Source organism: Panthera onca, chromosome C1 (assembly GCF_046562875.1).
Source record: "Panthera onca isolate mPanOnc1 chromosome C1, mPanOnc1 haplotype 2, whole genome shotgun sequence".
NCBI classification, from domain to species: Eukaryota; Metazoa; Chordata; class Mammalia; order Carnivora; family Felidae; genus Panthera; species Panthera onca.
Genome location: NC_138346.1, coordinates 95,177,396 through 95,200,508, shown reverse-complemented (window position 1 = coordinate 95,200,508; position 23,113 = coordinate 95,177,396). Strand labels below are relative to the sequence as shown.

The following is a 23,113-nucleotide window of genomic DNA, read 5'->3' as shown; positions in this document are numbered from 1 at the left end:
GTGAAATCATGATGTTTGTCTTTCTCTGACTGGCTTGCTTTGCTTAGCATAATACATTCTAGTTCCATCCATGTTGCAAATGGTAAGATTTCATTCTTTAAAAAAAATTTTTTTTAACTTTTATTCATTTTTGAGAGAGGGAAGGGAGACAGAGCATGACTGGGGGAGGGTCAGAGAGCGAGAGGGAGACATAAAATCTGAAGCAGGCTCCAGGCTCTGAGCTGTCAGCACATAGCCTGATGTGGGGCTTGAACCTATGCACTGTGAGATCATGACCTGAGCTGAAGTCATACAATTAACCGAATAAGCCATCCAGGCACCCCTAATTCTTTCAGACCACCGAGTAATATTCCATTGTGTATGTGTGTATGTATGTGTACATACATACATACATAACCACATCATCTTTATCCATTCATCAGTTGATGGACATTTGGGCTCCTTTCATAATTTGGCTATTGTCAGTGGTGCTACTGTAAACATTGGACTGCATGTACCCCTTCGAATCAGCACTCCTGTATCCTTTGGATAAATACCTGGTAGTACAATTGCTGGGTCAGAGGGTAGTTCTATTTTTTATTTTTTGAGGAGCCTCCATACTGTTCTCCAGAGTGGCTGCACCAGTTTGCATTCCTACCAGCAGTGCCAAAGGGGTTCCTCTTTCTCTGCATCCTTGCCAACCTCTGTTGTCTGAGTTCGTTTTAGCCATTCTGACAGGTATGAGGTGGTATCTCATTGTGGTTTTGATTTGTATTTCTCTGATGATGAGTGATGTTGAGCATTTTGTCATATGTCTGTTAGCTATCTGGATGTCCTCTTTGGAAAAGTGTCTTTTCATGTCTTTTGCCCATTTATTCACTGGGTTATTTGTTTTTTGGGTGTTGGGTTTGATAAGTTCTTTATAGATTTTGGATACTAACCCTTTATTGGGTATGTCATTGGCAAATACCTTCTTCCAGTTCAAAGGTTGCCTTTTAGTTTTGTTGATTGTTTCCTTTGCTATGAAGAAGCTTTTATCTTGATGAAGTCCCAGTAGTTCATTTTTGCTTTTGTTTCCCTTTCTTCAGGAGACGTATCTAAGTAAAGTTGCCACGGCTGATGTCAGAGAGGTTGCTGCCTGTGTTCTCTAGGATTTTGATGTTCTTCTATCTCACATTTAGGTCTTTCATCCCTTTTGGAATAATTTTTGGGTATAGTATAAGTAAGTGGTCCAGTTTCATTCTTTTGCATGTTGTTGTCCAGTTTTCCCAACACCGTTTGTTGAAGAGACTTTTTTCCGCTGAATATTCTTTCCTGCTTTGTCGAAGATTTGTTGACATATAGTTTTGGGAAATCCAAATCCATTTCTGGATTTTCTATTCCATTCTTTGATCTATGTATCTGTTTTTTTGCCAGTACCATATTGTCTTGATCACTACAGCTTGGTCATGTAACTTGAAGTTTGGAATTGTGAAGCTTCCAGCTTTGCTTTTCTTTCTCAAGATTGCTTTGGCCATTTAGGGTCTTTTGTGGTTCTGGACAAATTTTAGGATTGTTTGTTTTAGTGCTGTGAAAAATGTTGGTGTTTTGGTAGGGATTGCATTAAATGTGTAGATTGCTTTGGATAGCAAAGACATTTCAAGAGTATTTGTTCTTCTAATCCATTAGCATGGAATGTTTTACCATTTCTTTGTGTCATTTTCAGTTTCTTCCATAAGTGTTGTATGGCTTTCAGAGTACACATCTTTACCTCTTTGGTTAGGTTTATTCCTAGGTATCTTCCGGTTTTTGGTGCAGTTGTATATGGGATCAATTCTGTGATGTCTCTTACTGCTGCTTCATTATTAGTGTTTAGAAATGCAACAGATTTCTGTACGTTGATTTTGTATCCTGCAACTTTACTAAATTCGTGTATCAGTTCTAGCAATTTTTGGTGGGAGTCTTTGGGGTTTTCTACAGAGTATCATGTCACCTGCAAATAATGAAAGATTGACTTCTTCCTTGCCAATTTGGATGCTTTTGATTTCTTTGTGTTACCTGACTGTTGAGACTAGGACTTCCAGTAATTTATTAACTAACAATGGTGAGAATAGGCATCCCTGTCTTGTACTTGACCGTAGAGGAAAAAATTCTCCAGTTTTCCCCATTGAGGATTATATTAGCTGTGGGTTTTTTGTATATGGCCCTTATGATGTTGAAGTGTGTTCCCTTTATCCTTAACTTTGTTGACGGTTTTTATTAAGAATGAATGCTGTACTTTAACAAATGGCTTTTTCTGCATCTGTTGAGAGGATTTATGGTTCTTATCCTTTTTTTTTTATTAATGTGGTATAGCATGTTGATTGATTTGTGAATATCGAACTACCTTTGCAGCCCAGGAAGAAATCCCACTTGATCGTGGTGAATGATTTTTTAATGTACTGTTGGACTCAATTTACTAATATTTTGTTTAGAATTTTTGCATCCATGTTCATCAGGGATATTGGCCTGTAATTCTCTTTTTTAGTGGGGTCTTTGTCTGGTTTTGGAATCAAGGTAATGTTGGCCTCAGAATGAGATGGAAAGTTTTTCTTCCATTTCTATTGTTGGAACAGTTTGAGAATAGGTACTAACTCTTCTTTAAATGTTTGGTAGAATTCCTTCGGAAGCCATCTGGCCCTGGAGTTTTCTTTGTTGGGAGATTTTTGATTACTAATTCAATTTCTCTGCTGGTTATGAGTCTGTTCAGGTTTTCTATTTCTTCCTATTTCAGTTTTGGGAGGTTATATATTTCTAGGAATTTATCCATTTCTTGAAAATTGCCCTGTTCATTGACATATAATTTTTCATAATATTTTCTAATAATTGTTTATATTTCTGTAGTGTTGGTTGTGATCTCTTCTTTCTTATTTGTGATTTTATTTATTGGGGTCCTTTCTCTTTGTTTTTGATAAATATGACTCGGGGTTTTTATCAATTTTATTAATTCAGAGAACCAGCTCCTGGTTTCTTTGATCTGTTGTACGGTTTTTGATTTCTTTTGTTTGATTTGTTTTGTTTCTATGACATTTATTTCTGCTCTATTCTTTATTATTTTCTTTATTCTGCTGGCTTTAGGCTTTATTTGTTTTTCTTTTTCTAGCTCCTTTAGGAGTAAGGTTAGGTTGCATATTTGAGATCTTGCTTGTTTCTTGAAGTAGACCTGTATTGCTATATACTTTCCTCTTATTAATGCTTTTGCTGTGTCTCAAAGGTTTTGGATCATTGTGTTTTCATTATTGTATGTTTCCATGTTTGTTTGTTTTTTATTCTTTGATTTCCTGGTTAACCCATTCTTTCTTTAGTAGGACATTCTTTAACCTCCATGTATTTGTGGTCTTTCCAAATATTTTCTTGTGGTTGATTTCAAGTTTCACAGTGCTGTAGTTGGAAAACATGCATGGCATAATCTCAGTCTTTTTGTACTGGTTGAGGCCTGATTTGTGACCTGGTGTGTGATCTGTTCTGGAGAATGTCCCTTGTGCACTCAAAAAGAATGTGTAGTCTGTTGCTTTAGGATGAAATTTTTGAATATGTCTGTTAAGTCCATCTGGCCCCGTGTGTCATTCAAAGCCATTGTTTCCTTGTTGATCTTCTGCTTAGATGATCTGTCCACTGATGTAAGTGAGGTGTTAAAGTTCCCTACTCTTATTTTATTATTATCAATGAGTTCCTTTATGTTTGTTATTTATTGTTTTATATATTTGGGTGCTATCAGGTTGGGGACATAAACATTTTCAATTGTTAGATCCTGTTGGGTAGACCCCTTTATTATGATATTGTGCCTTTCTTCATCCCTTGCTGTAGTCTTTGGTTTAAAATCTAGTTTGTCTGGGGCGCCTGGGTGACTCAGTCGGTTAAGCATCTGACTTCAGCTGAGGTCATGATCTCACAGTTTGTGGGTTCGAGCCCCGTGTTGGGCTCTGTGCTGACAGCTCAGAGCCTGGAACCTGCTTCGGATTCTGTGTCTCCCTTTCTCTCTGCCCCTCCCCTATTCATGCTCTGTCTCACTTGGTCTCTCCAAAATAAACATTAAAAAAACTTAAAATTTTTAAAAATAAATCTAGTTTGTCTGATATAAGTATGGCTACTCCAGCTTTCTTTTGATGTCCATTAACATGATAAATGGTTCTCCATCCCCTCACTTTCAATCTGCAGGTGTCTTTAGGTCTATAATGAGTATCTTGTAAGCAGCACAAAGATGGGTCTTGTTTTTTAATCCATTCTGACACCTTATGTCTTTTGATTGGAGCATTTAGTCCATTTATATTAAGAGTGATTGTTGATAGATAGGAATTTAGTGCCATTTTATTGTTTTTTGTTTTATTGTTGTTTCTGGAGATTTTATGTGTTCTTTTCTAATCTTTGGTGCTTTTGGTCTGTCTTTCCCACTCAAAGAGTTCCCTTTATGTAAAAAAAATTTTTTTTAATGTTCACTTTTGAGAGAGAGAGAGAGAGAGAGAGAGAGAGAGCGAGCGCAGCACATGAGTGCATGTGTGAGCAGGAGAGAGGCAGAGAGAGAGAGAAGGAGGCACAGAATCCGAAGCAGGCTCCAGGCTCTGAGCTCTCAGCACAGAGCCCAAAGTGTAGCTCGAACTCACTAACAGCGAGATCATCACCAGAGCCAAAGTTGGATGCTTAACTCCCTGAGCCACCCAGGCACCCCCAAAGAGTTCCCTTGCGGGGCTGATTTAGTGGTCATGAACTCCTTTAGTTTATGTTTATCTCGGAAACTCTCTATCTCTCTTTCTGTTCTGAATGGCTGCCTTGCTGGATAGTTTTCTTGGCTGCATATTTTTCTCATTCAGCACATGGGTAACTCGCCTGCCAAGTTTCTGTGGAGAGATCTGTTGCTAACCTTATTTTTAAAAACTTTCCTTGTAAGTTAGGAACTTCTTTTGTCTTGCTGCTTTTAGGACTTTTTTCTTTATCTCTGGTTTTGCAGATTTATGCTATGTCTTGATGTTGGCCTGCTTTTATTGATGTTGATGGGAGTTCTCAGTGCCTCCTGGATTTGTATGCTGGTATTTTTCTTTTCTTCTTTTCAGCTTCATTATTTTCCATAATTTTATCTTCTTTTCTTCTTTTCAGCTTCATCATTTTCCATAATTTTATCTTCTATATCACTTATGCCTTCCTCTGCTTCTTCCATCGTGTGGTCCTTATATCTAGTTGGTTTTGAATCTCAATTATTGCACTTTTCATTTCAGCCTGACTAGTTTTTAGGTCTTTTATCTCTGAGGTAAGGGACTCTGGTGTCTTCTATGTTTTGTCAAGCCCCGCTAGTATCTTTACGTTGTTTTAAATCCTGGATCAGGCATATTACTTGTATCTGTTTTGATTAGATCCCTGGCCATGATCCCTGTGTCCATATTCTGTGTGTTAGGTCTCTGTCTTCTTCTGTGTGTTAGGAAAGCTTGTTATGTTTCTTGCTCCAGAGTGTAATGGCTCTATGAAGAGGTCTTATACTGTCCAGGGCCTGGTATTTCAGGGAAGTGTCTCTGGTGTATGCTGTGTGCACTGTGCTGCAGTGTTTTGGCTGCTCTTTCCCTAGGTCAGTCCTCTGCAGAGTTTCTCCTTGCATGCAGTAGGGAGTGCTTGGACTTTGGCTAGAGTATGGCAAGGTTTAACTAGGCATGTTCTGTTGTGCTTGTTAAAAGAGACCTGATGCTTTTCCCACTAGAGCTGAAGTTTTACAGAACTCTGTAGTCAGTAGACATACAGGAGGTTTGTGCTGGTCTTCTGGGGGCAGGGGTCACTGCTCTGGTTCTCAGGAACACTTGCCCAAGAAAAGCAGCACCTGTAGAGTGCAGGGGAGTGGGTCTTGATGTAAATAGTTTAGGTGCTGCCACTGTTGGTACTGTCTGCTTACTGAGGTTAGTTTATGCTGAGGTCCAGGAGTGAGAAATGGCGCCAGCCCTCTCCCTTATCCCTGAGAGCGGAGTTCGTGCTCACTGCTATTCAGGAAGCCCTCCCAGATGGCAAGCAATCTCCCCTTGTGTGTCCCAAGCTTCCCTCAACGTCGCTACCTTCGCCCTGTGTCTGAGCCATCTTCTTGCTTGGCAGGGTGGTGCATACATGTTTTTCCTAGCCATGCCAGCTGAGTTTTAAAACTCCAGATTTTAGGGAATTGCTGTGGCAAGGACCTGTGCTGGTTCTCTGGAGAGGGTTTTGCCATGCTGGGACTGATGCAAGTTTGTCCCAGAGGGGCAGTTCAACAAAAGCACAAGGCTGTGGAGTTTGGAGTAAAGTTCAGCAAAGAGCTGCTGTCCAGATTAGCCACCCTCAGCCAGTGTCTCTGTACCTATGCTGAGGGGTAGGGGAGCATAATGGCACCTGCTGGCTCTTCTGTCTCTGGAGGGGCAATGCCACCTCTCCCAGATGTACTCTATAAAGAGGGAAACATCTCTCCCAGTGCTTCCCAAGGGAACCTTAGATCGTGCCATCTGCTCCCGGGCTCTCTGCCCTCCTTCTCCATAGGAGCAGAGGGGTAGGGGAGTGTAATGGTATCTGCTGGCTCTTTTGTCTCTGGAGAGGCAATGCTACCTCTTCCAGATGTGCTCCAAGAAAGGGGAGCCATCTCTCCCACTGCTTCCCAGGGGATCCTCAGATTGCGCCATCTGTTCCTGGGCTCTCTGCCCTCCTTCTCCACAGGAGCACTGCAGCACCCTCAGGGCTCAGTACCAGCCATGGCATAGACTTCTAAAACTCTAGTCTTTGAGCTCCACTGGTTATAAAAACTCATGGTAATCAGCCCCTCTCCTTTTCCCAGTCAGTGGCTTTGAGGAAGTGTTTTCCTTGTGTGATCCCCTGTGTGTACCCCTCCCTCCCTCCCTCCCTCCCTCCCTCCCTCTCCCTCTCTCTCCCTCCCTCCGTCCCTCCCTCCCTCCCTCCCTCCCTCCCTCTCTCTCTGTCTCTCACCTGTCCTGCCTCTCTCTGTGACCAGGGCTCCCTCCCCCTCCATAGTGCTGTTCTCCCCCAAAACATGTCTCTGCTCCTCCTAACTTTGATGATGTTGCCTCTTGTCTCTCTCTGGTTGTGCATTTTGTTCTGTCCTCAGATTGATTGTACAGAATGATTTGATATTTATCTGTGTTCAAGGGAAGAGGCAAGCATAGGGTCCTCCTACTACTTTGCCATCTTAGCTCCTTCTCTTTGTTTTATCAGATTTATACATAATTATTGCTTTCTTTTTTCTTAGGCGCTATCGTTACGGTATTTTAAAATTTTTTCTTTCCAGCTCTTTGTTGCTAGTATATAGGAATATGATTTTTGTGCATTCATTTTGTATTCCATGACTATGAAATCCAATTATTAGTTGTAGGAGGAGTTTTGTAGTGTCTTTTTGGTTTTCCAGGTAAATAGTCACATCTGTGAAACAGGTATAGTTCTATTTCTTTCTTTACAATCCCTTTTGTTTCTTGCCTTTTTATTTATGATTCACCTTTTTATTTTTTTAGTGCAAAAGGTGATTTTATTAAAGCATGGGGACAGGACCCATGGGCAGAAAGAGCTGCCTGTGTCTTGCTTTTTTAAACTGGCTAAGACTTCCACTAAAATACTGAATAGGAGTGGTGAGAGTGGACATTTTTGCCTTGTTCCTGATCTCAGAGGGAAAACATTTAGTCCTTGACCATTAAGTGTACTGCTAGCTGTAGATTTTTCATGGATGCTCTTTATCAGGTTGAGAAAATTCTGTTTCTAGTTTGCTGAGTTTTTGTCATGAATGGATGTTGAATTTTGTCAAATGCTTTTTCTGCTTAAATTGATACGATCATTTGTTTCTTTAGATTTTTAATATGGTGTTTCTTTACATTGATTTTTGGATATCTAACTATATGTTCCCAAGATAAACCACACTTTTTTGTGGTATAATTTGTATTTGTGCTTATATGTATTGCCGGATTTGATATGCTGTTATTTTGTTGAGGACTTTAATGACTGTATTAATGAGGAATATTGGTTTGTAGTTACCATATACAGTAGTACCCCCACTATCCTCCTGCAGTTTTGCTTTTCATGGTTTCGGCTCCCTCAGGTCACCTGCAGTCCAGAAACAAATGATCTTCTGATGTATCAGAAGGTCATTAGCAGCCTAGTACTATGTCAGAGTGCCTGTATCATTCATCTCAGTTGATCTCATCATGTAGGCGTTTTATCATCTCCCATCACAAGAAGAGAGAGTATAGTACAATAAGATATTTAGAGAGAGAGAGAACATTCACAAAACTTTTATTACAGTATAATTGTTCTGTTATATTATTAGTTATTGTTACTGATCTCTTACTGTGCTTCATTTATAAATTTGTCATATGTGTGTATAGGAAAAAAGTCTGTGTACAGTTTGGTACTATCCGTGGTCTCAGGCATCTACTGGAAATCTTGGCATGTATTGCCCATTGATAAGGGACTACTGTACTTTATCTTGATATCAGGGAAACGCTGACCTTATAACATGAGTTGGGAAGTATTTTGTTCTGTTTTCTGGAAGAGATTGTGTAAAATTGATGTTATCTTTGAATGTCTGGTAGAATTTTCCATGCAAACGTTCTGGGCGTGAAGTTTTCATTTCATTGAAGTAGTGGTCCCTTTTGGGGTTTGGGCTTTAAGCAGAAGTCTCAGTTCCAGTTTCTTGCCTGATATATACACCCATATCCCTGAGGGGCCATTCAGAACGTTACCACCTCTGTGTTGCTTGGGTTGATGGAAAGTCATGTACATACAGTGCTTGAATCAATCTGTAGGTTATAGAAGGAAGATGGTTTGTGGAGAGATTGATGACATCATTGGAAAGATAGGCAGCTTCCTACTCCCAGTGCTTTATAAACAAGGATATAGTGGAGGGTAATACCTGAGTAATGTGCTTCTGAAATTATAGTTTCCAGACTTTATTTATATTTGTTATGAGGCTGGGGTATTCTTAGACATAGCCTAGCCTGGATGCATGCCCGAGACTACCTCCCCTGGACTGGGTATACCTTATCAGTCTCAGAGTTACATAATTCACATTGTCACTACTAGGATAAAATACATGGTATTCGCAGATGTTTTTTTTAATGTTTATTTATTTTTGAGAGAAGGAGAGCGCAAGGGGGGAAGGGGCAGAGAGAGAGAGAGGCAGACACAGAATCTGAAGCAGGCTTCAGGCTCTGAGCTTTCAGCACAGAGCCCCCCAACTCAGGGCTCACAGGGCTCACAGGCTCAAACTTGGGAAAGGCGAGATCATGACCTGAGATGAAGTCAGATGCTTAACCGACTGAGCCACCCAGGCAACCTTGCAGTTCAGCCCTGTATTTTTAAACATTGTCATATTTTATAAGGTATTTAGGTGTGTTTGGGGGGAAGGGGAGGGTCTGTGTCTTGCCAGTGTGCCACACTGCTTCCATTTTTAAAAATTTGATCTTTCGTAAAGGTTAGAAGGCCAGCAATCAAACTTTTGAGAATTATTTGAAAATTAACTGTATTAAAGGGATATGTATTTTTTCTAATCCAGCAAACATTATTTTTAAACATTTACTGTGAGCCAGATACTGAGATACCAAGGATACAATATGATCCCTAGCTTAGTACACTTTGGGATTAGTAGGAGGCTAGATAAGGGAACAGTGGCAGCATTATTGATAAATGGTGTCATGGAAGGCAGCGCTGGGCTTGATTCAAACTCATAGGAGGTGCCTCCTTTTAATCCAGGTCATGTTGGGAAATTGTTTTCAGAAGAGGTACTACCTCACTTGAATCCTGATAGACAGTGAGAATAAACCAGGTCAAGTTGTTTAAAAAGACATTCAAGTCAGAACAAGAGCATTTGTAGAGATGGTAGTGCTTAAATCAAGAATTTAAAACCTGCAAGTATAGCAGCAGAGCGTTGATAATGACAACTTAAGATTTTATAATATACTTGTTTTTTTAAATAGAATTTTAAAATTATAATTGTTTAAAATTCTGCAGTTTTCAAGACTATTATTTACTTGTCATGCTTCTCTTACCACTTGAAGAATAACATACACAGAAGTATTCACCTATAAGCATTTTCCTTTTTAAAAAACTAAAGGTAGTACTAAAACAATGACATTGAAAATTTGAAAACTTATGGAAAATAATTTATACATTGTGTACATATACAGTTAGCATAGGTGGACCCTGTCAGAATGAGATAAAACTAATATAAGATTAACTTACATTTTCAAATCAAAGTTTAGAAAGTAGAATTTTGGCATTTATGGCAAGTGCTTAGTTCTGATAGTTTATTTGTCCAGTACTTTGAAATCTTGCAGTTTCAATTTTTATATCAGGCACCTGCCAGATTTGCTCTAAGCCTGTTTAACTTTTTAAAGGGTATTTTATAAAACTGGTTTTTAAAAGATATGTGGCCATGATCAATTTTTGTGGTCTAGTCAAGGTAATTGATCTTAATGATGTGGTCTCTTGGATACTTCTGTCTACCTCCTTATATACTTGTCCTTTATCTTCTAATGGCTGATTTCTGAAACCATCAATAGAGGTTTATTCCCTTTATTGTTACTCCTTATAAAATAAGTAGCCCTGAAAATGATAAAGATGTTAACCTAGGGGACATTTATGCCTAAATGTAAATTTATGAGGTCTTTACTGAGCAGAGGTTTTAATAAGAAGGAATGGTAGGCAGGATAATGAACCTCCCTACATCCTAAAGATGTCTACTTTCATAGGTTACATGGCAAGAAGGGATCAAGGGAGCAGATGGAATTAGGATTGCTAATCATCTGACTTCAAGGTTGGGAGATATGTCCTCGATTATCAGGGTGGGCCCAGTGAAATCACGGGAGTTCTTAAAAGTGGAAAAAAGGCAGAAGAGAGTCAGTGTCTGAGTAGTGTAATATGAGAACTTGGCCTGTATTGCTGGATTTGGAGAAGGCAGCCAGGAGCTAAGGAATGAGGGGAGCCTCTAGAAACTGGGAGGGATAAGGAATGAATTCTCTTTTAGAGCTTCCAAATGGAACACAGTCTTGCTGACAAGTTGATTTTAGTGTGGCGAGACTTTTGTCAGACTTCTGACCTATATAACTGTAAGATAATAAATTTGTTTTAAGCCACTGATTTTGTGTAATTTGTTACAGCAGCAATATGAGAACAATACAAAAAGAGCATAAATGCTATATGCCTGGGAGGCTCTACTGAGCTTGAAAAATACACTGAAAGTACAGCTGGGTTTAATTCATGATAAATTTTGTCTTTGTGGTTTTGCCTTTGTCTAGTCCAGTGTTTGGACGAACTTCAGCTTCGACCACACTTTAAGGGAATAGCAGCAACAGCACAAAGAAATAGCCCACAATCTTGTAAGTTGTGTAGTTGAGTATTATGATGGCTTTTAAAATATATTTATTGTTGTGATTTTAATGCATTTTTTTAATTGGCTACAGAGAGAGTTATGTGTAAAAGGACCTGATAGTTTTGAGAGAACGGTATTTTAGAATAGCTATAAGGACCCATAAAATATTCTTATTCTTTCAAAAGCTAAAATGTTCTGAAGACTTCTGGTAACAGTGACATGACATAAGTTGGCAGTTCCTCCTCTGCAGAAAAAAAAAGAAAAGAAAAGAAATTGGAAACCATTTTAGAGTACTGGATTGCACAAAGTCAGACAACAAATTGAGAAGCATTTATTTTTGAAAAACTTCTAGAGTTTCAGTTAAGATGGGTGTATCTTCTGGCCCTTTTGCCTGTGACTATTCCTATTACTGCCCTGTTCTCAGTCTGTGTTGGTGAGAACTGGCTTTCCAGTCTAGGCTGGTCATGGAACCATCAGTTCTGTTAGTTGATTCTAGGTGGAGGGCAAAAACCCTGTGGCTCTGCCATCTTAAAAGTAGCAGACTTGAGTGAGTGGATGAGGAAAACCTGTATGTGAACTAGGCCAGGATTGCAGTCCTGGTTCAAAGCAAGTGATGGATTAGTCAGAAATTTAATAGGGAGCTACTGTATGTATGAGAGCTATAGAAGAGTTTGGATACATTCCGCACACATCCCTATATGATAGGGAAACTACAAACATGCAGGGGAGATGCAAGAGAGCCCAAACTTGAGAACTGGGTGCAACTTCAAATACAGCCCCTTTTCCCCCAACAGATCAGTTAGCAGAAAGTGAAAGTCTAATGGTCTCAGGTGTTTGAGCATATTCTGTGCCCAATTACTAGCTTACTACTAAGCTATATTGACAGTCCGTAGCTCCTAGGGAGCCAGGAGAAGAATAAAATGAGTGAATAGAGACATCAGTAGCTAAACATCTTGGGAAAGACAGATTGCACAATTTAAATTTGGACACGTTACTAAATACAAAAAAGAACCTTCAAAAAAGTTAAACAGGACTTGGTTTTATTACAATATATTATCTAATTGTAGTTTTTAACCACAAATTACTAGATATACAAGGCCATACAAGAAAGTGTGACCCGTATGGAAGTAGGAAAAAAGTTAGTAGAAACTATTCTTAGTGGGCCCGGATGTTGGATTGAGCAATAACTTCAAAGCAGTTGTAAACACATTCAAAGAATGAAAAATATGCTACCAATGAGTAAAATAGGAAATCTCAATAAGTAAAAACTAATGAAGAACCAAATGGAAACCCTAGAGTTGAAAAGTATAACTGAAATAAACTTTCATCAGATGAGCTCAAAAGCAGGTCTGAGATGGCAGAAGAAAGAGTTGGTGGATTTGAAAGATTAGTGGAAATTATCTAATCTGAAGAACAGAAAGAAAAAAGATTAGAGAAAAGTGAACAGAACTTCAGAGATCTGTGGGTCGTTGTCAGGTGTTCCAAAGCATACTTGTAATAATAGAGGAGTCCCAGATGAAGAGAAGGGACAGGGAAAAAAAATACTCAAAGAAATAATGGCCAAAAACTTCCCTAGATTCAATGAAAACAAAACAGAACATTTACTTATAGACCCAGGAATCTCAATGAATTGCAAGTGGGATAAACACAGGGAACCACATCTAGACACATTATTGTCAACTTGCTGAAGCCCAAAGCAAAGAGAATCTTGAAAGCAAGACAAAAATGACTCATTATGTACAAAAGAACAATACTGTTTGCAGAGAAAACATTGGAGACCAGAGGGCAGCACAGTGATACATTCAGTTTTGAAAGAAAAAAACACCAGCCAAGAATTCTATATCTAGGAAAACCATCATTAAAAAAAAAAAAAAAAAGATGAAATAACAACACTGTCATAAAGACAGAATTCATTGCAAGAGACCTACCTAATAGGCAGTATTAAAGGAAAGAGGTGATAGATAACTTGGATCCCCAGGAAGGAATGAAGAACATTGGAAATACTCCAGTAAATGAAAAGAGATATTCTTTTTTTTTAAATAAAGTTTATTCATTTATTATTTCTGAGAAAGAGAGTACAAGTAGGAGAGGGACAGAGAGAGAAACACACAGAATCCAAAGCAGGCTCCAGGCTCTGAGTTGTCAGCACAGGGCCCGACATGGGGCTCAAACTCATGAACTGTGAGATCATGACCTGAGCTGAGGTCAAATGCTTAAATGACTGAGCCACCCAGGCTCCCCCTAAAGGGATATTCTTTTAATAATAATTTTAAAAACCCTATAAGATTGTTTAAGCCATAATTGTAACACTGCATTGTTGGGTTTATAACATATATGTAACATGTAACGTATATGACAATATTGCACAGAGGAAGAGGGGAGGAAGTGGAGCTATACTGTGTAAAATTGCTAGATTTTACCAGAATTAATCTGAATAGAATATAAATTAGAAATGAAGATTGCAGTATCCAAGCATCTCTGGGAAGATAAAAGTGAAAAAAGAAACTGTTTATTCATCACCTCCTTTTTCTCAAGTATTTTGTATATGCTAGGTATTTAAATATGCCCAAGAAATTTTTTTATTATTTATCATTAGTGTTTTTGGTGATCCAGTATTTTATGAATATATTCTTTATACTATTTGAAGAGGCTCTGAATATATTTCTTTCTAAAGTAAGAAAGAAATTCTACATGTCAGAGATGTAAAATGGTAGCATTCAAAGTTGACAGTATGTTTTTATGATTTTCCTCTGTAAGATAAGCAATAGGTATATCAGGTACTAGTTAATTATTTGTCATTATTTTCAGTATTTATTGGAGCAAGAATGAAAAATGTATGTTAAAATAGATAAAAATGAGTGATTGTCCTACCTTTTTCTGTTGGAAAATGTGATGCTAAGGCACATTTATATTTAAATTTAGTATTTAGTATATGCATATGTAATCTGTCTGATAAAACAGTTCTATTATTAAAACTTGTCATAGTAGGATTTTTATTTGTGTTTATACATTTGAGCTCCTAATACATTTAAATTACTAGACTAGAAATTGTAGGATAAAGATTTATTAATGATTCTTATAATTTTATTCCCCCTTCACTTTTCCCATTGTGTCCTTCCCATCCCTCCTATGTCTACACACACAAAACAAGGGGGCTAAAGCATCTCATACTTACTAATACAAGAAATACAGGATATGTCCATCTGGGTATTTTATGAGTATGTCTGTTATATGTATATGCATTTTTGTGCTTTCAGTTTGGGAATTTTTTTCATAAATTGGATTTTGCCATACATATGCTGATCTACATTCTTCTCAGCATTTCATGATCACCTTTGTGTCAGTAAATACATACCTAATTTTTTTTAAGCTTATTTGTCTTGAGAGTGAGAGAGTGTGAGAGCCTGAGAGTGGGGGAGGGGCAGAGAGAGAGGGAGAGAGAATCCCAAGCAGGCTACGTGCTGTCATTTCATAGCCTGACACGGGGCTCCATTTCACTAACCATGAGATCATGACCTGAGCCGAAATCAAGAGTCAGATGCTCAGAAGCAACTGAGCCACCCAGGCATCTCCCACCCTTTTTCTTAATTTTTATTTTTTTTAATGTTTATTTATTTTTGAGAGAGAGAGAGAGAGACTGAGAGTGCCAACAGTGGAGGGACAGAGAGAGAGGGAAACACAGAATCTGAAGCAGGCCCAGGCTCTGAGCTGTCAGCACAGATTGAAATTCTGTAACCATTAAATGACAATTCCACTGGGCCCTGGGCCCTGGTAACCACTATCCTATGTTCTATGTAAGTTGGACTGCTCTTTGTACCTCATATAAGTATAGTCTTACTGTATTCATCCTTTTGTAACTGGCTTATTTCAGTTAGCATCAAGTCTTCAGGGTTCATCTGTGTTGTACCATGTATCAGAATTTGTTTTCCTTTTAATGCCGAGTAATATTTCAGTGTGTGCATACATCACATTTTGTGTATCTGTACATCTACTGACAGGCCTTCAGGTTATTTCTACCTTTTGGCTAATGCATAAGCTGCTGTGGCACGTTTAAGTATCTCTTTGGGTCTGTGCTTTTAATTTTTCTAGGTGTATACCCATATGAGGAATTGCTGGTCACTCTATGTTTAAATTTTTGATGAATCACTGTACTGTTTTCCATAGTGGGTGTACTATTTCACATTCTCATCCATCATGCTCAGTGGTTCTCAATTCCCCATATCCTTGCTAATAACACTTGTTATCTGTTTTGTTTTTTTTTGCTTGTTGTAAGAGCCATCCTAGTGGGTGTGAAGCCGTATCTCATTGTGGTTTTGATTTACATTCCCCTGATAATTAGTCACGTTGCCCACAGCTTTTCATGTGCTTATATTCCATTTGTATATCTTTTTTGGAGAAATGTTTGTTCAGGTTCTTAGTTCACTTTTTAATCTGGTTGCTTGTTTTTTGTTGTTGGTTTTGCTCACTTTTTAAAACCCCCATTTAAATGTTTGCATACTTGAAGACATCATCTCAGGCTTCAAGTAGGTCTAGTATGGAAAGTAAATCAGTGGTATATATTCATCTTTCAAAGATAATGCTAGTAAATTTTAAAACATATTAGAATTCGGAGAAGAGAACATATTTAATGGAATGACAGGATGGTATTTGAGGTAAATCTTCAAAAAAGTATCAGTCAGATACTGATAAAATGAGGGGAAACATTCCAGTTAGAGTAAACAAAGTCATAGAGGACACAAGTGAGTTTATTGCAGATATACAGGAAGCGGTTCAGTTTGGCTTATTTATTGTTATTGGGAGTGTACAATGGAACAGTTTGTATGTGGAGAGGGAGAAGATAGTTAGGCAGCAGCTATCAGTGTTAAAGATACAGATGTTCTTTTACCCAGCAACTTACGGGAGGTTAGCCCACAGTTACAATTGTAGACATAGACAGTGAGTGGTAGTATTGTTGCAACCACATAAAACTGGAGACAGAGTACTTGATCAGTAGGGGATTAGCATTTGAAAAGGAGGTACAGAAACTGTATTTAGTATAATCTCATTTGAGGGTAGGGTGAGTACATGGACATAATATTTCTGAAAGAGTAAGTAAGAACTGTTGACTGGGTGCACAGTATGGGTGATGGCATGTGGGGAAATGCTCACCTGTTTTGTTTTCTTTCTTACAAGGACATTAAAAAAAAGAGAAAAGTATATTTTTAAAGACCTTTAGAGCTTAGACGTCACAGCTCTGGGTTCTTTCCAGTATTGAATGCTGCTTCTGCATATCTACTTTTGATTTCAGGAGTAGGAGGGTGGAGGGAAGGTGAAAAGATGAAATGAATTTTTGTCATCCAAACAAGAAACAGATTATGGGTTGGACTATTTTTATTTTGTAATCTTTATCACTGGGGGACTTCTTGAGAATGTTCATAAAAATAAGCATTCACAACTCTACATATCCAGAGTTAAAATAAATTAGGCAAATGAGTAATCCCTTTCATAAATTACTTTATTTAAAAAAAAGTCATTAAACGGGTGCCTGGGTGGCTCAGTTGGTTAAGCGTCTGACTTGGGCTCAGGTAATGATTGCATAGTTTGTGGGTTCTAGCTTGTGGTTCTCGCTCTCCCTCTCTCTGTCTGCCTCTCCCCTGCTCGCTCTGTCTTTCAAATAAATAAACTTAAAAAAATTAACATAAAAAAGCCATTAAATAAAAATACATTGAGGAGTGAATAGAACAGAAGTTTTCAGTGGGCAAAATCACTAACTTGACCTTATATTTTTATAAAGTTTGACCACAAATTTGTATAAAGGACTTGACAACTAAGTGAGAAGTTTTCATTTTTCATAGCAAGATATTGTAGCAAGAGTAAGTGATTCTCTGATATTTCGTGATGCCTATCTAATATGTGTTACTGAGTAAAAGAATACAAGAAATCGTTAATTAGGATACTTGAATAAACCATGTCCTCACACTTAGCACAACTACATGATGGCTGATTCCCTACCATTTAGGGAATTTATCAAACTTTATCTTTTCACACCAGTGGACTTAATGTTATCAGCTAATTAAAACAAGCTTTAAGTCTTGGAAAATTTTAAGGCAAAACTGTTAATGTTCTTTTTGTGTGTGTGTATGAATTCTGCAAACTGCTTTTAATTTGTCAAGAATAAAGAGGAAATAGGTGAATAATGGAAGTGTTTTGCTACATGAAGGAAATTCATGTTATTGTCAGTTGCCATTAAAAAAAGAGAGAGAGAAACACCTGTAGTTCACATGTGACTTGCTAAACTTCCTTCAGGGAAATTTTTTCAAGTTTTTAAATAACAAATGTTTGTACTCTGAAGTTTTCCTTGTTTAATAGCAGTGATTCTTTTTTTTTTTTTTTTTTTTAAGGTATGGATTGCGGGAGTTTGTGGTGATTGCCCCTGCTGCAAACCATGATGCAGTTCTCAGTGAATCTAAGTGCAATCTTCTTCTGAGTTCTGTGTCTATTGCTTTGGGAAACACTGGCTGGTAGGTGGACATTTTGAAATATATAGACAATGAGTTAAAGACTATTTTTAATTATAATTTATGAAGGAAAAAGTTTACTAAGTATTAGATTTTTTTAAAAAATGATCATTAGGGTTCCTACTTGTTCGTTATTGTGTTGGAATATCTTATGGAAGAACAAACTCAAAACCGTTAGTGAGTGCATTTCTAAAGGGAAATTTACTGAAATATTCAATGAATATTTGAAATGAAAAGTAAATTGTACTATTTTTGTGTTTTACTTCCAAATGTTTAGTTTATTTAAACTTTTTTGTTACAAAATCTAATTTTAAAACTTGAAAACAGAGCATTGCCTCGTTTAGCCTCAGCTGAGAATGTCCATGTCAAGTGACTCAAATTTTTTGCTGCTCTGTGCATGTCTACAAATGACTGAAAGTGCCAAGAGTATTGATTTTGAGGTACAAATAAATTTTAGGGAATAGGCTTATTTGCAAAGATGCAAATCTGAATAATGAGTACTGGCTCTATTTTCAAATGATAAAGTAAAAAATATTTCAGCTACTAATGTTGGTTTAATTTATATTTTCATACCTGTGAATCATATTTTATTTTGCCTTTGAAAGGCTAATATGATAGTGATACCAACAGGCCTGACCCCACGGAGGGTCCCTCAGGACCAACCAAGAGGATCCTTGGCTGTGTGTGGAATTAATGGCATAGAGAGAGTGAAAGTACAGACAGAATGTCTGGGAGACTCAAGATAGGAGGGAGTTTGTCTTTGCTTGGGGTCTGGGGATTTTTATCGAGGATTGTGATCTGGTATACATGTCCTCTCTGGCATCCAGGAACTGGTTAGAACAAAGAGGAGGGCCCAGGTGTTAGTCCTTGGAGCCAGGGGTCGTTGGCATGGAGATATCTAGTGGTGGTGGTCTGGAATATGCATATGATAGCTTTGTCTGGTCATTTTCACCTAGTCCTTCCTTAGATGATATCTGTTCTAACGAAATCGAAATCGTTAACTCCTTGTCTCTTACAAGGAGGACAAACTGCATTCTGAAGCACATGTAAAGTGGAGGCGCAGGTCCTAGCAAGAATGGAAACAGGAAAAGGAGCAAAAAGCAGATTTTTATGGAGTCCTTCAATATCCATATCTCAATTGATCGCTTTTATTCAAGAAAATTTTCATTCTGCCTGTTTTGACTTTCAGCTATTTTAAAACAATTTTCTGACTCAAAAGTGCCACTAGATGATAGTTTCTTTAGCTTATTAGTTTAAGGAGAAAAGGAACTAATAGTTTTTAGTATGAGGAGAAAAGGAACTAATAGTGTCTCTGTTAATGTAAGTATGATGAGTGATTCTTGCTTAGTGTTTTTAAATATTTGAGATTAAAATAATATAATGGGGAAATTTTTAGATTTAGGATTACTCAGTGTTTAATGAACTTAAAGTCTATTCCTATTGAATTTTGTCCTACAGCCAGGTGCCACTCTTTGTGCAAATTCATCACAAATGGCGAAGAATGTATGTGGGCGAATGTCAGGGTCATGGTGTCCGAACTGATTTTGAAATGGTTCATCTTCGGAAAGTGCCAAATCAGTACACTCATTTATCAGGCCTGCTAGATATCTTCAAATCAAAGATTGTGAGTTTGCATTGATATTATCATTCTTATCTGGGATCCAGATAAAAGTAGCAGTTTGGTAATTTTATTGAGTATGTAGAAACATTTTTCTATAATACTAACAATGTAATTACTTGGAAGAAAGATATAATGATTACATAAATTATTACGTATGTTTAAAGAAATAGTATCCAATTAGATTTTTAGTGTACTAATGCTAAAGAACAGTTAATCAAAGTAATTTTGTTGTCGTTAATATTTATTTACTGTGTTATTGCTTTCTGCTCCTTCTCCTTTAATAGTACTACAGTTGTTGACCCTTGAACATTGCGGGAGTTGGGGCCTAACACCCCACCTCCCACGTGCACAAAAATCCACTTACAACTTTTGACTCTCCCAAACTTAATTACTAACAGCCTGCTGTTGACTAGAAGCTTCACCAGTAACATAACACACTTGATTGACACATATTTTATGTATGATATGTATTGTATATCATATTCTTACAATAAAGTAAGCTGGAGAAAAAAAATGTTATTATTAAGAAAATTGTAAGGAAGAGAAAATACATTTATAGTACTAAACTGTAAAAACCTCATCTTTAAGTGGACCTACACAGTTCAAACCTATGTTCATGGGTCAACTGTTGCCGACCTCCTCAGATGAGTGTGTTTGGAACTTTGAGGTCCTTGAGGTCTCAACACTTTGGATTCTAAATTGCCTTCCCCCCCCACCCCCTGAATGTTCATTTTATTTGATTTTTAAAATTAATCTGGCTTATGTTTTATGACAGAGAAATAAGGCTAAATGGGAGTACTTAGTACATCCTTGGTGTTGTATAAAAACACTATCACAGAGATATGGAAGACTTGCTTGTGTTACTCTGGGGAAAGAAAATTGGGGCTTAAGTTGAGGAGCTGTTAAAGAGCAAAACCAGATGAGGAAATGGTGGATCGGGTCATCTACTTAGAGAAATATTCCCTTTAAGTGCTTAAGTTACATCCATCTCACTGAAGTGATCATACTTTACTAACAAATTGATATCAGGCATCTCTTGGTATGATACCTTGAATAGGATATATTATCACCTCTGTTGCATTCCTGCCTAAAATGTCTAACATAAGTCATAACATCTGGGAGCAATCTCATGTTTCCAAAATTAGCCATATTTTGCAAAATTACTGGCCTAGACTCTTAAAAAAACGTCAGTATCATGACTGCCAAAACAAAGATTGGGAGCTGTTTAAAAAAAATTTTTTTTTAATATTTATTTTTGACAGCAAGAGAGAGTGCGAGCAAGGGAGGGGGTAGAGAGAGGGAGACACAGAATCTGAAGCAGGCTGTATGCTCTGAGCTGTCAGCTTGGAGCCCAACACAGGGCTCGAACCCACGAACTGCAAGATTATGACCGTAGCCAGTCAAATGCTTAACCAACTGGGCCACCCAGGCACCACGTGGCAGCTGTTTAAATTAAGGGAGACTAAAACGACCTAAGAGCTAAATGCAATGCATAATCCTTGACTGGATCCTTGTCCAAAACAAAATAGCCAAAAAGAATATTATTGGGACAGTTTTAATATGGACTATATATTAGAAAATACATAGTCCATATTAAAATTGCCAGTTTTCTTAATCAGCTCATCACATCATCTGACAACTTCCACAAAACTCACTCGTCTACATATGAAACGTCTCTCAAAATTAATTTTTTTAAAAGTAGGCTCCATGCATAATGTGGGGCTTCAACTCATGAACCTGAGATCATGAGTTGCATTCTCTACCAACTGAACCAGCCAGGGGCCCATCAAAATTGATTTGATAGGAGTAGAACTTAAAATAGTTGAGAACTGTTTTGGGTAGTTTAGATGTTTTACATAGTTAAAGCTACCCAATATGTGATTCTTCTGTAGTAACTCTAAAGCTGTTTTTATAAAAATTACTCTTTAACATCTGCTTCGAATGCTTCAGGGCACTCACCCTACCCTGAAAATTTATTTCATTTTAACATAGTTCTGATTTATTAGAAAAGACTTCCTTCAGGTAAGCAGAGCCAGAGGGGCAGTTTTGCCTTTTGGAGTACCTAAAATTTAAATTTGAATTCTGCCATAATCCTCTAAATATTTGAAAACTTACACTATGGTCTTTTTTTCATTTAGACATTCTTCCTTCTTTCAGATGTTCTCTTTTTTTTAAATTAATTTTTAATTTTTATTTTTGAGAGAGGGAGAGAGAGACAGAGTGTCAGTGGGGGAGGGCAGAGAAAGAGGGAGACACAGGATCTGAAGTAAGCTCCAGGCTCTGAGCTGTCAGCATAGAGCCCGATGCAGGGCTCAAACTCACACATCGCAAGATCATGACCTGGGCCGAATTCGGATGCTTAGCCAACTGAGCCACCCAGGCACCCTCTGATGTTCTTTATATTTCATGGTTTTATACTCTTGATGGTTCATTTGGATATTTGTCTCTTTTAGAACTACATTTCTTCATTTTTAAAAAAAAAAATTTTAACGCGTATTTATTTTTGAGAGCACGAGAGAGAGACAGAGAATGAGCAGGGGAGGGGCAGAGAGAGAGGGAGACACAGAATCCAAAGCAGGCACCAGGCTCTGGGCTGTCAGCTCAGAGCCTGACGCAGGACTCAAACTCGCGGACCACGAGATCATGACCTGAGCCGAAGTCAGACACTCAACATACTGAGCCACCCAGGCACCCCCATTTCTTCATGTTTTATGGAAATTTTCTTTGCAGGTGCGTTTAGAATGAATGTTATATCTAAAATTTTTAACTTTTTCTCCCATCCTCTCTTGTGGTTCTATAATTTTGTGGTTGCTCCCTACATGTAGAAAATTTCAGAATTGGGTCTTGAAATGGTGTTTGGAGCCTCTTGCTCTGAGGTGTTATTGGGGGTATTGCATACCTGGTCCTGGAATCACTGGATTGCTTGCTCAGGTTATGAGAGCGGTCACTGACCACCCCACCCCCCAACCCCCCATAGTAACTCTCCCCAGCCCATAACTTTCAGCAAAACTACCGTACCAAGCAGGTATGCTCTGCCACAGTGTCTGCCTTAAGCACAGTCTTGCAGTGCACTCACTCTGGACTGAGTTGAACTTGTGGTTCCACTTAATGCAGTCTGTAATCCTAGGCTGTCACTGCCTACTTCCACACCTGGAACTCAGCAGGCATATGCCTTGAAACTTTGGATTTTCTGCAGCTTTCTAGGACCCACAAAGATATTTATGTCATATTTGATCCTAGCTATTTCTTTCTGGTTATCACTTTCTGTATTTATCTATGTTGCTATGTAACTGGAGCAGAGGTTATGTGTCAAGGCAACTTTGTTATGGTTTCTAGACCATTTGTACCTTATTACGGGTGAACACTCAGTTAATATCTGGACTTGACTAAAAAGTTTATTATTCCTAAACAACCAGAATCTTACCTTGCTTGGCAAGGACACAGCAGCCCAAAACTAAATTATCTTTTTTGGGCAGCCACTTTACATTGTGACTTTAGATTGAGTTTGTATTCCATTAAAGCTACTAGTGACATTTATAGATGTTGCTGAGCTAAATGTCTCTTATTCTTCCTGATCAGCAGTATCAGGAACACCTGGTACCTGGTTAAGTATGTAGAATAGCCTTGAATCTATATTTTCACATGTTCCCTAGGTGATTCCTATGTATATTTGAATCCTATTCCACATTA

The 23,113-nt window shown here is 38.0% G+C and overlaps 1 protein-coding gene across 7 annotated transcripts in view; it reads left to right on the top strand.

Moving 5' to 3' along the window:
* RAB3GAP1 (RAB3 GTPase activating protein catalytic subunit 1) overlaps positions 1–23,113 on the top strand; it is a 112,191-nt gene that overhangs the window by 33,343 nt on the left and 55,735 nt on the right. For 6 of the 7 annotated variants that reach the window (XM_060625995.3, XM_060625996.3, XM_060625997.3 and 3 more), the window contains 2 exons: positions 17,686–17,805; positions 19,261–19,426. In XM_060625995.3, coding sequence (XP_060481978.1) covers positions 17,686–17,805; positions 19,261–19,426 — 286 coding nt within the window. Of the gene's footprint in view, positions 1–10,644; positions 11,313–17,685; positions 17,806–19,260; positions 19,427–23,113 lie in introns of those variants that run through there. The other variant, XM_060625999.3, reaches the window with a different exon arrangement.